Source organism: Heliangelus exortis, chromosome 28, assembly GCF_036169615.1.
Source record: "Heliangelus exortis chromosome 28, bHelExo1.hap1, whole genome shotgun sequence".
NCBI classification, from domain to species: Eukaryota; Metazoa; Chordata; class Aves; order Apodiformes; family Trochilidae; genus Heliangelus; species Heliangelus exortis.
The window spans coordinates 3,474,611-3,491,263 of record NC_092449.1 but is presented as its reverse complement, the minus strand read 5'-3'; the positions used below and the strand labels follow the sequence as shown (position 1 = coordinate 3,491,263).

General features: G+C 42.2%; 1 protein-coding gene across 3 annotated transcripts in view; it reads right to left on the bottom strand.

Moving 5' to 3' along the window:
- Positions 1 to 9: 9 nt before the first annotated feature.
- Positions 10 to 16,653, bottom strand: part of CRTC1 (CREB regulated transcription coactivator 1) — a 46,652-nt gene continuing 30,008 nt past the window's right edge. For 2 of the 3 annotated variants that reach the window (XM_071728160.1, XM_071728162.1), the window contains 6 exons: positions 14,890 to 15,026; positions 13,930 to 14,184; positions 11,710 to 11,811; positions 7,078 to 7,164; positions 5,973 to 6,153; positions 10 to 5,262 (listed from right to left, as the gene is read on the bottom strand). In XM_071728160.1, the coding sequence (XP_071584261.1) occupies positions 5,051 to 5,262; positions 5,973 to 6,153; positions 7,078 to 7,164; positions 11,710 to 11,811; positions 13,930 to 14,184; positions 14,890 to 15,026 (974 nt within the window). In that variant the 3' untranslated portion in view covers positions 10 to 5,050. The remainder of the gene's footprint in view (positions 5,263 to 5,972; positions 6,154 to 7,077; positions 7,165 to 11,709; positions 11,812 to 13,929; positions 14,185 to 14,889; positions 15,027 to 16,653) is intronic. The other variant, XM_071728163.1, reaches the window with a different exon arrangement.

Below are 16,653 nucleotides of genomic sequence, written 5' to 3'. Positions count from 1 at the left end.
CACAAAATGAAGAGAGTAGGTCATGTAGTGTTGTTTTCTGGTTTGTTTTGCAGTATAGAAATTCCACACAATGATTCTGTTTAAAAAGGTAAAAATGATTTATAATACACAGTCAGAATGTCATCATGGTGCCCGCATAGAAAACTGACATGCAATCCATGCCTACACTGAGCAGTATAAATAAGATGCAACTAAAAATACAAAGAACAGGAACACTACAAATTGATAGTCGTTGGGTTTTTGGTTGGATTTTTTTTTTTTTTGTCTTTTTTTTTTTTTTTTTGTCTTGCTTTGCTTTCATTTTGTTTTGTTTTTTAAAAAGAACAGACACGTAACAAACGCTACCTGCGCTTCCACTTTGCCATCACAGTGACAGGGGCTCTGTTTGTCAGAGGAATAAGCACTTTTTTTTTGTCCTTTTTCTTGGTTTTTATCTTTTTTTTTTTTCTCCTGAAAGCACAGAGGACGTTGGAACCTATGGCAGGGACAAAGGGGCTTCTCCTCCTGCTCCTACAGAAGGGGTTTCCAGGGTGAGGTCCACGCTCGTGTTCAGGGAAGGATTTCAAGGAGAAATCCCAAGTTTTTAGGAACAAGCACAGTCAGGATCTCTTTTTTTTTTTTTTTGAGGGAAATTGAAAGGATTTTTTTAAGTTTACCAGGTGCTGTTTTTTTTTTACCAGATGCTGTTTTTTCAGGCAAACTCTGCTTTTTTAGCTGCAGGTTCATCCAGACGTGTTCGGGCTTCGCACCAGGGTTTGGTTGGTTTTTTTTTTTTGGTTGGTTTTGTTGTTTTTTTTTTTCCTCAGGCACTCTTTTATTTAAGGAAAAAAAAAAAATAATAATCATCAATTCATTCAATTGCAAAGAAGGTTAAGAAAGTGTACAAAGAATTTCACCATCTCTGAAACGAATTTGCTGCCTCTTTCTGGAAACTTTTGCCCCTTCATAGTAATAATAATAATCATAATAATAATCATAATTATAATAATCATCATCATCCTGAACTCCAAGTGAAGGGCAGGCTGTCTGTCCAGGGAAGGTTTTGCACACTCAGGGGTGGCTGGAGGTGGTCACTGACATGCAGAAGCAGTAGTGAGCTGGCAGGGTGGGGGCTGCCCAGGGTCCCCCCCCCATGCAGCAGGGAGGGACCCAACTCGCCCTGTGCAGATTCATTCCAAAGAGGATGCAGAAAACTATGTACAGTGCAAGAGCCTCCTCCTCTCCCCCCTCCTCCCACCCCCTCCTAACAAGGTCTGCTTTGGAAAAAAAAAAAAAAAAAAAATCAAAATAAAATTTAAAAAAAAAAAAAAAAAAAAATCACAGTATTGTTGGACACTGTGGGTTTATTCCTAGCTTTTCCCCACTGTATTGGCAAATGCAAGAGTCCAGCTGGGGAATTTGGGAATATAAATATATTTCTAGCTATAAAAACACATGTGGGGAGGGGGGGGAAGGGTTCACTCAGCAGGGATGTTTGGGCACTGACCCTTGGAGACACCAGACAGTTTCAACAGCATTTAACTGATAAAGTTATAAATAATATTTTTTTTTTTAGTTTAGGTGTTTTTTTTTTTAACTAATTGATTTAAATTAAGTGCTAAGTGATTTATTTCTCTTTCTGGTCTCCTCCTTCCCCAGCTGGGCAGGACCAGTCCTTCCCAACAGCTCCTGAAACCCAGGATTTCAAATAAAAGCATTTGCAATTAAAATCAGATTATTTGCTCCAGAAACACTGGGGATCCTCTGGTTACATTTGACAACTTCATAAGATGGGGCTGGCTTTCCAAAAAAAAAAAAAAAAAGCTAAAATGAAAAAAAATTGGAATTTTAGGGGAAGAAAGGGAAAAAAAAACAGCTCCTGGGTGATGCTGCCAGGCAGGAAAATCCAAGAGCTGCTGGGCTCACTGCTCTGGTTCTCAAAGGATCAGTGCCCAAAAAGCAGCTTCTGGCTGCCCACCACTGGGGCTCAGGAGATGAAGCACATCAGGTCACACCATGACGTCATCTGCTGCCCACCATGACGTCATCTGCTGCCCACCATGACGTCACATCCCTCCTTCCCACTCCCAAAGCTCCCTTCTCCCTCTGCCCCGCACCAGAGGAACAAAAACCTGGATTTCTCTCCTCTAGATGGTCCCTAATTTTGACAGTTGCATCCAGACATGTTATTTTTTATTCTTTTTTTCTTCTTTTTTTCTCTTTTTTTTTTAATTAAGGCCATTTTCAATGTCTACTTACAAGTCTGGTAAACAAGATCCCTTATATACACGTGCTTAAAAAAAAAAAAAAAAAAAAATAAAAAATGAGAGGGTAGCATTTAGCAACAGCTCCCTGCCAAAACCTCCAGTGAGGAATCTCCTCTCCTGCTGGGATGCTTCGTTCTGAAGTGACTCTGGGTTTTAAAAAAATAGATCCCAAACAAGAATTTACATGCACAGGAGTCACTTGAACAAGAGAGAGAGAGCTAAGGACAGAAATCCATCAAGGAATTACAAGAAGCTTATTCAGTTCACACTGTACCTGTGGCTGTCTGAAAGCAAAGACTTGGAGTCACCTGTGCCCAAATCCTTCCTGGTCTTTTGGGGTTTCCTCCTGTTTGAAGCTACCTTAATTTATTGAGGTGGTTTGGTTTTTTTTTTTCCTCCTTAAATTGAAAAAGCATTAGCAATCTGAAATAAGCAGACATTGGGAGTTAACTACTGAGCTTCAATTCTGACAAATTTAAAAAAAAAAAACCCCACACTTTTAATAAAAACTTTTCCATCGTGTGGGAAGGGAGAAATAATAATATTTTTTAAAAAGACAGAGAAATGATCTAAAGAAAAACCCAACATTTTTAGTGCAAATGGTCAACTAATGGCACAAATGTGAGCAAAGAGATTAGAGAGATCCCAACAACAATCCTGCTCAGCAGTGTTTGCCTGAATCTCAGGACAGATTTCTGGAAGCACACAGAAACCTAAGATAACTGATCAAGAGTTCCTCTGCAGACCTCCCTTATCACCTGCTGAAAACAGCAAGGAACAACAACCCCAAAAAAAAAAAAAAAAAATTAATAAATCTTTCTGGAGGGGAAGGGGCTGGGCAGAAATGCTGAAGGGTTTTTTTTGCCTTCCTGACAGCTGAAAAAGAATGGACCCAGTTTTAAATAAAATAAAAAATAACCAACCCAGGTGATGTGGAGTGAGTGGAGAGCCAGAAGAGGTGGGACTACCTCTAGGTTTTATTTTGGAGCCTTTCTACCCAAAATAAATGTTAATTCTCTCCTACTGAAGGGTTGGGTACTTCTGGACCCTGTGACTGTGCAGATCATAATGTAAGGAAGAAACTGTTCCACCAGAACCCCCCTGGCTGGCCTGGGCTCTTGAGAAATCTTTAAATGCCTTTTTTTTTTTTTTTTTTTTTTTCCAAATTTGCTAAGTGCAGAAATGTGGGAATCATCCCCAATTCAGCCCTGACATTTAAGTGAAACCCCCAGCTCAGAGGTTTGTGGTTTGGGTTTGTTGGGTTTTGATGCAGTGTCTCTCTCTGGTCCATTCCACCCCAGGCCAGAACCTTAACCAGGACCAAGAGAAATGATGATAAATTAAAACAGAATCTCCACCTGGCTGAGGATACAGTACAGGGAGCAAGCCAGTTATTCCCCAGGGTGAAAAGAAGGAATACTGAAGTTCCTGCCACCCTATTTTGACTTTATGAAAGGAAAACATCAAGGCTTGCCTTCAGCTTCCTTCTGCTCCACATCTGTTTAAAATTCCAGTTAGTTAAAAATACCTATATATATAATATATATAATATATTTCTGGAATAAAAATACAGGAAAAAAAAAAAAAAAATGTCCTGTACAAGTATTACGTAGAGTGCTTCAATTGGCTGTATGTAGTTTAGCTACTTTCCTAATATCCAAACACTTAAATAAAAAAAAAAAAACAAAACCAACAACAACAAACAAAGATCATAAATAACGGTAACAGAATAAGTAATGATAAGAATAAAAAATAAAAAATAAGTCATGGTTTGAGCCAGGCATTGCTATAGGAATGCCCTTCCTGTTGCCCAGGAATCTCTCACAAAGTGAAATTAGAAATATGCTCTGCAAGTTAGTCTCCTATCCTCTTTTAGCTGCTCTAAAATGCTCTCATCCTTCCTCCATGCTAATCAAGTAATGAATGATAGTACTTTTTGTGTGCTCAGAAATGCTATATATATATATATGTATACATATATAGAAATATATATATATTACATATATATTATAAACAAAACAAAACGGAAAAAAAAAAACAAAAAACTTTGAAAATAGTGTTTACAGTTGCCTTTTTTTTGGACTGCAAAAAGCCCTGGGGCTGCTGTTCTGCCTTGCCAAGTTTGCTGAGGGCATGAGAAGAGGCAGTGGGTGCAGGACACCAGGCAGAGGGGAAGGAACCTGCGAGCAGACACAGGCAGCTGGACCACAGAAGAAGCATTTCACTCTACGAAGCAGCTGTCACAAAGCAGAGTCAAACCCACCTTGAAACCCCCCCCCAAAAAAGGAGGGTGGCAATGCTGAGATTTGCTTTTGAATCAGTGGAGGGGAATGGGGGGGTTTTAGTTGGTGCTTTCCCCTCCCTGTCCCAACCAGCAGCCACCGGGTTGGGGGGTGAGAAAATCTCTGCCCCTTCCTCGCCTGCCCAAACCCAACCCCTTTCTCTAGTGCAAAGGATAAACCCACAACAGAACGCTGGAGCTTTTTTGGTGGGGAGGGGAAAAAAAGGAGAAGGGGAAAAGGGGAGGGGGGGGGTGGCTCTGGAGAGGAAAAGGCTGATGGGAATTCCTTACTCATTCATGGCAATGAGCAGATGAAGGGGTGAAATACGGCGCGACGGGGGAGTAGGGGGTCTGCAGCGCTTGCAAGCTTAGAACAACAAGCTTTACTCATTGTGTACAGGGTGTACAGGACAGAGCAACTGCTCTCAGCAGCTCCTGTTCTGCCACGACTGACCCATCGGGCTCTCCAGTTGGGCTGGGCTCCAGGAACAAGCATCATTCCCACGCTCCTGGTGTCCCTGCTTCACAGCCGATCCATCCTGAACGTGTCCTCTGTGGCGGGGTCGGTGAGGACCATGTCTGGGTCGTTCAGCATGTGCAGTCCATCCAAGGTTAAAGGGTCAATTTTGAGTTCATCCAGAGGGAATTGTGAATCCGTGTCAAAGCTGACGTCTCCCACTCCTGCCAAAGAGCTGGTCAGTTCTTTTGATAAGCTGGGAGGAGATTCTCCTGTCACTGCGGGGATGAAGAGGAGAAAGGTGTCAGGCAGGATGTAACAAAGATTTGTTTGCCAGGCCAATGAGTCATAAAGCAGCTTGCAAAAAAATCTGGAAGAATTTATTGAACTAAGGTCTGAAGTTCAGACAAGAAATCATCTATCCTCATTTCCAGCTGGAGGAACTACAGATTTTTGTCAGAGCATCTCAATCCCATCATCCTGACCTAACGCAAAGCAAAATTCACACACGTGTATTTGGGGGGGGGCCACAAAGTGATGTCACTTGGGGTCTCTTTTCTCTCCCTTAGGTTTAGGAGGAACAAATTTAATTTTTGTTATTCCAATCAGCAAGAGTCCTTGGCTGAAACAGGGACTGGACTGCAGTTTTCTCAGTGGCCTGTGCAGAAATTGTTTCCAAACATCCAACCGTGAGCAGATTCGCTGCCATATGTGACACTAAAAAATCCCGTGGTGGCAAAAGCAGCAGAGGAAGGAGTTTGGAGCCAGTGAAGTCAGAGGCAGGGAAGGTCTCTGAACCCCTTTGTGCTGCCACTGCAGCTCTACCTGTTTGCTGGCATTTAACAAAAGCCATCAGGAGCAGCAACCCAACTGCTGACACAAGGAAGAACAAACCCAACGCCCTTTTCCCACTCTGGGTTCAGAAGGAAGAGAAACAGGGAGGGGGATTTCTGTGGGGTTTTGTTGTTTTGGTTTTTTTTTTTCTCACCTGTAAGAATGATGTTGGGGATGTTTCCATGGCTGGAATAGTTCAGCTGCTGTGAGTCCTGCAAGCTGCCATGACTGCCAGTAAGTCCCATCATAGCTGCTTGGGAGTAGTTGAGGGTGGAGCAGGGGCTGTAGAGGCTGTTGGAACTAATGGCGTTTTCTATCATATTAAATTGTTCCAGCTGAAGACCAAGGCACAAAAGGAATTATTACTTGGAACCAATCAGGAAAGACAGGAAAAAAAAAACCAAAAAAAAACCAAAAAAAAAACCAAACAAAAAAACCAAACAAAACAAAAAAAACCACCCAGCAACTTACAAAGCTCGAGGCCGAAGGGAAGTGACGTTGTAAGAAAACAGGCAAACAAATTCATCTTTAGGTTTTGTTGATCAAAATATTGGCACTTCACTTTCCAGAATAGTTTACTGCCAAATTCAGAGTGCAAGGGAATGAGGGGGAGGGGTGGATGCAAAAATAAATTGGTTGCTTTTGATATTGTAAGAACAGAAGAAAAGGTAACTTAAAAACAAAGTGGTTTTTTTTTTTAAAAAAAAAACCCAACATAATTCATGCTGCTAACTCAGGTTTCTGCCCATCAAGCATTGCCTCTCAGAAGCTCTCTCATTTTTTCCTGCCACCAGAGGGTATTTCACAGTTGTACAAAACAATGCATGGGTTGATCAAATTAACAAAGGTTTTGATACCATGCACAACTCGTTTGCCAAATTCAAGAGTAAATATTGTTATAAAATAATTATCAGATCATTCTTTCCCAAACACAACTATGGCCAGAAATGTGGTTTTGGTTTGTTTTCTTTTTTTTATAATTTATTTTCATTATTTTTAATCCAACACACTTGGCAGAACACCTTTGAAAACATCTGCTACAATGGCTGAGAGGGAGGAAGGGAAAAGAAGAGTGGGGAAAAAAAAAAAAAAAAATAATAATAAAAGAAAAACCCGGAGTGTTGCAAACTAAAAATAACAGAAGTAAAACTATGCAGACAAAATGTGATCTCACATAATATCATCAGAAGTTGTTCTATATTTATTTTAAGCTGAAAGTGGCCGAAATAGAGCTGAAAATCTGAGATGAATTTGCTCACCTGATGGGATAGGGCATTAGCCTGCCTAGCTGTCATCTGCTGATCATAATAGGAGTCACCAAATACACTCCCCAGAATGGAAGAATGCTGAAAACAAAACAGAGTCTTTATGGTGCAAAAATCTCACAAACAGAGGTCCCCACGACGTGCTGTGCCTCCAGCCTCCTGCCTGCTGCTCCTCAGGGTTAGTTAGCAGTGCCCTGGGTTGTTACCAACCACCAACCAGCAGCAAAATCATCAAATATTCAAATATTTCCCTTCCACCCTGAGGCTGCAGTGTGGTGAGCACAAAAACACAGGCAAGTCAACCAGACAAAACTTCCTCATGGAGGACACACAAGACAGAAAACTTGGGATTTATGGGGACAGATGAGTGTGCCAGGTAGCAGGAGGGAGAAAATCCCTCCCCAGCTTCTGCTTTGCTGGGGAACTTTGGGGTTTTGTTGTGGCTTTTTTTTTTGTTTTTTTTTTAAAAGGCAAATCCTCAAGAGGAGGGAACTGCAGGGTAGGACAAAATGCTGGCTCCCTGCCTCCTGCTCACAGGTCAAGCCACTGACACACCAACATGCCAAAGGAAAAGGGATTTTTTTTTCTCCAGAATTAGCTCCAGAGCAGAAAAGTTGATGAGAAAACCCAGGGTTTTAAAGGGTGTGATCAGCAGCTCAAAAGCAAGAACCTTGGGTGGAATTCTTCAGCCCTTTTTACTGTCCCCTCTAGCATGTTCAGCTCTTCTTCTCCATCATTTCTCAATCATTTTAAAGCTGACCCAAGAATTTGAGGGGGATGATTTCAAGCTGGTTAGTACTGTCCCAAAGAACCACCAGGCATCAGGGAGGGATCAGTCCTTACTTAAAACTATCAGGAATGCTGACACTCCAGCTGAAAAAAGAATTAATAAAATTACCATCTGTAAAAGGCAATTTGCATGGAGTCTGTATCTAGCTTGAAAAAAATATTCAATATACCTTGCATTTCCCAGCTCTTATCTGGAAATATCTGTTATCTACACATTAAAAGAAGCCAGCCCCAAATTTTCTCCTTAGAAACCTCCTCAGCATGTGAAATTCAGCAAAAGCCTAGGAAATCCCAGAAATTACAGCAGCTAAAAGCCAAACAAAGCCTAAGATTAAGATACTCAAAACCCTGGGATGACATCCACAAAAGTGAAGAGAAAAAAGGCAGCAAACACCACATTTTAACCATTCTCCCTCCTACACCTGTAGTGAATCTCAGGGCTGCTTATTTGAAGGTTGGAAAGGAAAAGAATGGAAATCTTGTATAAAAGCCTCTAAATTGCCCAGAACCTGCATGAGATCAGGACTGAAGCAACAATACATTCTTCAAGCAAACAAAGACCTCTCCACTTCCAGCCAGAATCCTCACACATTATATGGATGTTTTGGGATAAATGTGGCATCAAGGGAAGAACTGACAGTCAGAGTAACTTCTCTGGGAGAAATGCTTTAACCCAAGGAAGGCAGCTCATCCTCCAGGCTGATGAAATGGAGCCTGAGCCAAGAATAGGGTTTTATGGACAAAAACAAGGTTTGGATTCACTTCCCTGGGCTTTTATCATCTGCCACAGTAATGCCCAGAGAACAAGAATGACATCTTTGCAGCTTGCCACCCATCTCAGTGCCCTCTTTAAAAGCAGGTAAAGATGGAAACTGGTTGGAGCTGGAACTCCAATTTATCATCTGGTCCCTCAAAGCTCCATTTGCTGCTCTACGTCCTCAAACATCACAAGCAAGAGCCACATTATCCCTGACAAGAGAAGAAAGCAAAGCACCACTTAAAGAAAAGAAACCCACACTTTTCTTTAAACCACTGACCTCTTACTTGTTGCTCAGTCACACTTTGCTCAACTCAAATTCCACATTATTCAACCTGCTACATGTCCTGCTTTTAAAAAGAAGCATATATACAGTCAGAGCACAGAGCTAACCCAAGGAACTGCAGTTCCAAAGAGAATCAAGGGTTGGTTTTTTTCCCTTCAGCTTCTGTCATTTCATTTTTTACAGGAGCTTTTCAGAAGAAGGGCAAACCCCCTAAAATCTCTGCATTCCACCAAGCACTGTTCCCATCCCAGTAAAGTTCAGGCCACGTGAAAAACAATAAAGAGGGGCCCAAAAATCTATTTGTGCAAGGCTCTGTTAGTAACTCCTAACAAAACACACAAGACCACATTTATTCCTCAGTTCTGAGCTATCCTGGTTATTACATCTGTAAGCACTGAAAGTCCCAAAGGAAATCAACTGGAAATGTCATTACTTCAACACTTCCAAAGCCTAGAATAATTTATCAACAGCTCTGTGAAAAACATCTTGCTCACACCATCTCCTCCAGAAACACTAGACGAGGTCTGTTTTGTCAACAGTACATCTTCTTGGGTTAATGATGTGGTGACTGCAAGGAAAAAAAAACAAAACAAACCAAAAAAAAACCCCCAACAAAACACAACCCAAACCACAAAACCCCTGGCTTAAATTATTAATCTAAAAATACATACCATATTATCCAGTACACAGCCATTCTACTTAAAAAAAAAAAGCAGATTTCTAACTAATTGGAACAGTATGCCAGGTGTTAGAGGAGAAAAGTAGTAATAAATGAGGCATTGTCAATGAAAAGCCATGCAAACACACAGCTGAGGACTACAAGCAGAGCTTTTCAATTCCTGTTTGAACAGGAAGGGCCTTCAAACACACATCTAAAACACAGGAGCAAATAAGATCTGGAGGTGCAGAAAGATGGCAAAAAATAAACAAAAAAGATCTCACTTCTGGTGAATGAACCCTACGTGATAAAAATCAAACCCATGACTGCTGTTTTTAGAGAGCATCACTCATCCTATTGATCCAGACAGATTGAACCTAAAATTCATCAGAAAAATGGGAGCAAGTGGAGGACACCCACCCAGTCTCACCCACTTTACTCCACTCTTGCCAGACTGTTCCACAAGGGGCACGTTCTGCTCTTGGAACCCAGCTGCCTTTAGTCTTGGCAGATCACAGTTAAATGGATCCTCCTATTTGGGAGCTGCCCCCACCATCACCACCAACCCAAATTTTTCTTCCAAACTGGTTTTTCTTCCCCCGTTGCTTTTCTCCACACTTAATGTTTGCAACCACCACCACAGAGAGCTCACTCTGCTACTGCTTCACAGTTTGCATTCAGCAAAAAATAATTGTGGGGAGATTTTTAAGAGGCCAATACTCAAGCAAGCAGTATTAACAAACCTCCTTCCTTTCACACAGTGTTATGGTGTCCCACTTGAAAACAGCAAAACTTAAGCAAGAATTTACAGGATAAAACAGGCCCAGGAGGGAAAAAAAAATAAAAATAAAAATAGCAGTCAAGTGCGTGCTGCACTTTGGACTGAGCAGGGGTGACAAGGCTGTGGATAAAACCAAGACAGAGTTATTGAGAGGTCAAAGGGGAAAGAAAATCAATGCAAAAAAATCAAAACCAGACGTGCTGCCAAGATCAGAACTGGACCTAAGAATTTACAGCAAGACAGGCAACGGCGCTGCTCGACACGACAGCCCAGAGGAATAATTCTGCTGGGGTTTTCTGAGCCACACACAGGACACAGCAGCACTGGCAGAAGCAGGCAGAAGAGAAAGAAGTTAAGAAGCAATTAAGCAAGGGTTAAAAGAAAATCCAGACAGTCCTGACACTCGGATCTCTTACTGAGCTTACCAGTGACCTGTCTCTGGCTAATGGCAAGGAGAGACGGAGCTTCTGCTTTGGAACCATGAAGGGGCAGCACTTATTTAGATAGGATCCTCCTTACAGCCTTCAATGTTAAATGATGAAACAGAAAAGGTGTTTTCAGACTCTGTTGTGATGCTCTGGAATCCTGCATCTCATTTCTACAGGTGGGATGTAGGAAAAAAGCAGCCACGCGGGGCTATTTTAGCAGCATCAGATTATTTCTGCCCTGAAAATGTCTTTGTTCCCTCACATCAGGGGCACCCTCATCCACTGCCTTGTTTGTAACTGTCCTGCTGCTGCCAAATAAAAATTTCCCTTCGTGGGATTACACACACACCAAGCTAAGACTTGTGGATGTATGAGTATATACATACACAGGAAGAAAAACCAGCCAGCATGCAAGAAAACGTGTTCACTAACCCATTACTTGCAAGCTGCAAGATAAAACTGCTAATTAAAAGCATTTTCTCCAGTGTTTTCTGTCAGACTGTATATTCCTTTATTTAAAAAAAAAAAAAGTCCTGATGCAAATGCATTTGGCCACACAAGTGGTATTTATTGCCACAGGAGTTACCCTGCACTTAAGTTTCCCTCTCTCTCTTCCCTACCCTCCCAACTTTATCTGTCAGCTCCTTCATGACACTGCTAATGGAAAGGGATCTCCCTGCAGGTTCTGTCCACAGCACACCCCAAGGAGTTTTAACAGCATCCAAACAGTAGCTCTGATCAATCAAAAAAGGCAATTCACCAGCTATTGAAAAACTCTGGAACTGAATGAAACTGCAAACAAGATGAGACATCAGTAACGCATGAGGCACAGACAATTACAGTGAGACAACTATGGGTCAGTAATGGAGAGACTCAACTAAAAACAAACACAAGAAGCAAGGCCTGTGGAAGCACAGAGTCCCTTACTTGAGGGGAGCTGCCAGGAGAGAAGCCTTGATTGGAGACAGGAGAGGTGGGAGACTGGTTGGCTGGGGATCCAGCATTACTGCGGTACTGCTGGAGTGAAGCCTACAGAACAACACAGAATTAAAGACCATGGGGTTGATGGAAGGTTGGAAAATTATAAAACTTCTGGTGTAGAGAGGTCGAGGAAGCTGGGAGAAACCATCCTCTTCAGCAGGTCTTGGCTATGTATGAAGAAATGGTCAGTGGGGGAGTTAAGGTCTCAGCGTGGCATGGGCTGAGCTGACTGAAGGGCTGGGAGCAGGGAAGGGTTGTAGTACAAGCAAAACTCTTGGAATATTTTCTCCCTGTTCTCAGTAACCCTCAATTGAAAAAAAAAATAAATAATAGATATATCTAGTAATCCAATGATTTAGGGAAAAGAAGCCTTGAAAGCTGGGAATAACTCAAAAATAATGTCATTTCTGCTTTCATTCAACTGCCATACCCACACGTTCTCACCCTCTGTCTTTCCACTGCTCTGGAAATCCTTCTCCTATTACTCTCCCTACTCTCAAATCACTGGGGGGTGTTGTCAAGATGGAAATGCAGAACCACACAGACTGAAACCTTTCTCAAAGCTGCATTTTACCCCAGGACATGGAAGAGACATTGTCTGAGAATTCACACTGTGTTTTGCAGGTTTATGTTAAGTTACCCTTACATTGTTCTCAGGCATCTGGAGAACACATTTTCAAAGATTTACCCTTCTTAAGTCATGAAGAAGCCTGGATTTGAACCAATTAATAATCTGAATGGCACTGGAATAGAACCTTGCACTAATTAACATAAACACTAAGTATAGCTTGTCTCATAATACTTCCTTTAGGAATTAACAGATGATTGAGGAAAAAATGCAATCCAGTTCTACAAAAAGGAGCAATTCCATCACACAACTTGGCAGTGAGGGAGCACACACTGAATGCTTTCTAAGTTTCAGTTCTGTACATCAAGGAAATCTGTCTTCACCCTTTTTGCTCTGCATTCTACTTCTGCACTTCTAGCAGCCACCCAAACTACAGCAAAACCAGGTTCAGTATCATGTGAAAAAAACTGAAAAAAAAAAAAATGTCAGTGAGACTGTAATGCAGCTCAAAAGGCATTTTGATAAATTAGCATTGAATCTGTTTATGTATGATTTTAGTTGCTTTAAAAGGGAAGGATAGGACCCTGGAGGTTAAGGCCATAAAGAAGTTCAGGATGAGGAAAGCAACACAGAAAGCAAAGAATGAAAATCAGAATCATCTGTACCAGTAGCTACATGAGTATCAGAATCATCTCAGCCACATTTTGGGTGGGTCAGTGTCTTTCCCACTGCTGGATTTATCCCTCCTCTTCCCCTTCCAATCCTGAAAGGGATGCAGCTTCTTTCAAGCAGCACTTATTAGAACCAACTGTTACAAACTTCATCCACAAAGGAAATCCACAATCAAGTGCTAGATCTACACTTTCTTCTCATTCTCTAAACCAATCACTGTCACTACAGCAGTGCCAGGAGGACAAAATAGGTCAGACAACCAAGATCCTAAAAAAGGGAGGCAAAATGAGCAGAGGATGAGCTGGGACATTCTTCCCTTGCTGGCCTGTAACCCTGATCTTGCTCTGCATTTTGGATTTTCATGTGGAGAGAGACAAAATGTACCACAACAGATCTTGTTCAAACAAGCAAAGAAAAGTCTGTCCATAACTCACTGCTCTCTGTAACCATTCCACTATCTGAAGGCAGCAACAAATCCAAATTTTTAAAATAATAATGTATGATCTAAGATTCCTTAAAATGAAAAGGTTCTAAATGCAGAAAGTTGAAGAAAATACCTGGTTGTCTCCAACTTTTGTCAGCAGGTTTCTGTGTCAAAGCTCTGTTAACTCTTCCTGTCCCCAGCACACTATAACCAGCAGTGTGCTGGGATGGGAGGGTGACATTTAACAGCCTGAAAACACCCCAAAGCAACAGCAGCAGCAAAGGGCTGAAATAAATGCAAATATAATTCAAGCTGGTCCCATCACACACAGAGTTTGATGAACCTACAGCCCTGCTCAGCATCCAGCAAAACAACATTTTCCTCTCTCGATGTGGATTCAACCAAAATCATTCTAAGCTGACTCCAGACTCTCCCTAAAAGGCTGAACACTAAGCTGGAGATGCTCCCAGGTTTTTTGCAGGAAAGCTGTGCCCCAGCTTACCGAGTTGATGTCTATTCCCATGGATGGTTGGGTCTGGCTGCCTGGAGGTGACTGTGGGATGGTAGAAGGTACCGTGACGGAGAGTGGGGGGAGCTGTGTTCCTCGTTGTAAACCAGAGGTCTGCATTAAAGGAGTGTTCTGAGGCAGGGAACTTGCCACCTGGGTCTGCTGCTGTTGTTGTTGGGAAGTTGTCTGGGTAAAAAAGGGATATGGGGGAAGCTGCTGCTCCAGGGATAATGCATCCATAGCCACGGCCTTAAAAAGAAGAATCAAAATCGGGTAAATCCCCTTTGTTTTCAAGCACACCAAGTTGCACATCAAGAGTACTAAGTCAATCTCACCTTGCATTTAAAAAAAAAATGTTACCCAAAGGCTCAGAAGCAATTAAGAACATCTTCAAAAGACAATATTACCTCGTGTGCAGGAAGCAAATAGTCTAAAAGCCCTGTTGAATGTTCAGGTCAGAAATTTCAAATAATAATGTATGCATTTAAAAAATGCATTTTAAAAAAAATGTTACCCAAAGGTTCAGAAACAGTCAAGAACACTTTCAAAAGACAGTATCACCTCGTGTGCAGGAAACAAATAGTCTAAAAGCCCTGTTGAATGTTCAGGTCAGAAATTCATATCCCAGGCAACTGGGGAGTCGGAATTAAGCGACCAAATTTTTAAATCTAACTGAGCTTCTCTCATGAATTAAAAAGATGTCTTTCAGATTTCAGAACTAACTTTGGGACAATACCATCACAGACGAGTGTCCTAAGAGATGGTTTTTACTACAGGTCTAGCAAAGCAAAAGTAAAAACCTATCCCTTCTCCAAGCCTCTCCCTTTTTAAGGCTCTGTATTATTGAATGCATTTAAATTACAGACAGGAAGTTACAACCAGCTTCTCCTGGGGTGGAATAAACCAATTCACCTGCAACTAAAAAATTAATTAATTCTCCAGATAAGCTCCTACCTGAGTAATTGGTGACAAAGGGGAAAGTGTGGGAGACATTTGCTGTGTCTGTGGTCGCCTGGAGTCTGCGCTCAAGGAGAGGGGACTGACGGTGGGCGCGCGGTGCTGCTGGGAAGGGGCTGGTGTGGTTGTCATTCCTGCAGGGAGGAACAAACAAATCAGCTGTCACCAAACAAACCAAACAAACAAGCTGTCACCAGGACCAGAGCAAGGGGTTTTTGGTACTTGTGTGGAGGCAATCACCTAAAGGATGAAAAAAGAACGGGGCAAATGGACAACCGCTTCGAGCCAAGCGCTGCCCGTGCCTCGTGTGCTCAGGCTGCAACTTGCTGGCTCGTTTGCAATTAATTTTTGTCAAGCTGAAGAGCATCAGGATGAGGGGAGGATCCCTGTGGTTTATCCTGGACCAAACCCAACCACGTTGTTCAGGTTCAAGCAGCTTCAGTGGGACAGTTGCCTCACACCTCCCCGGGCTGCACGCACCGAACCCAGGAGAAGCACATTCTGCTCTGTTTGCACAGGGCTCAGACTTCAGGAAGAGGCTCAGAGATCATGGAAGGAGATTAATCAGAGGGCATTTGTGATATTACAAAAGCAAACACCTCTTTAATGGAAAATGCAGGAGAAAAACTGGTTTCACAGGAAGTACTCCATTTTTAATGGCATGCCAGTGCACAGGAAGGCAGGAAATACCCTTCACACTCTAAAAGAGCCACGACCTAGCAGGGGGTAGGGATAAACAATTCAAGTATTGTAATTTTATTCAAATTCTAGACCCCAAACCTCAAAAATCTTTAGGTTTTGAAACCTCTCTCATTTTCTGCTCCACCCTAGAGGAACTGAGACACCCTGGAAAGTGATTTCAGGACAATCTAGTGAGCGAGCTGTTCTTCTAGAGCTGCCAGAGAGGAGGAATTCAGAGGAGCCTGAGTGCTCCTAGGCACTTGGCAAATGTTCAGAAACTTTCAGGCAGGCTGCCAGGGAGCCAGGAAGTCCAGGCTGCCAAGGAGCCAGCAGGCAAACTGGCTCAAACTGTGCAGATTCTGAAGCCTGGCTTGCCCTGCCATGCTTTCAAAATCAACAGCATCTCATGGAAGATGTCAGTGACCTGACAAACTCAAATGGCTATCCTGAAATTGCTGGTAGTTTTTTCTGACCTGACAGTGCTTGTTTCCCCACTTTTTTGGGGTGCTGCTGAGGACACACATGCCTGTGCAATGCCCAGAGCTCCTGCAGAAAGGTTGAAAAGCATTTGTGTTTCCTGCTCAAGAGCCTGAAGGAGAAACAAGGAGGGGTTGGAAAAAATAAACAACAAAAAATGGTTAAAAAAAGCACCAAGTGCTGACTATGCCAATGATTAAACTGGGGGGCAGTCTCCAAAGGGAAGCAAGAAAATCATCCAGGAGTTATCTTTGTAATCTGTTATGTCTCTGACAGATCAGGAGATGTTTTGAAAGCAGTTATGTAGCCATCACTTTGGGTTTATACCATTGACTTTGCTAATTATGGGTAAAGCAAAAAAATTGAGTGACCTGATCTGGCCTCACTCCATGCAAAAAGTTCATTTTTTTTTTTTTATAAACATCACAGCTGAACCTGCACAGACATCTGCTTTTGTCACAGCCCATCCCTGCAACTTTGTACAACCTTCTTTTGAGACCAGAAAACTTGTGGAAGGATGCTGAGAAGTGCACCTGTACTCAAAGGGTTAAACTGTCTTCTTGCTTAGTTCCTAAATATTAACTGCTCAGTCATAACCCTACA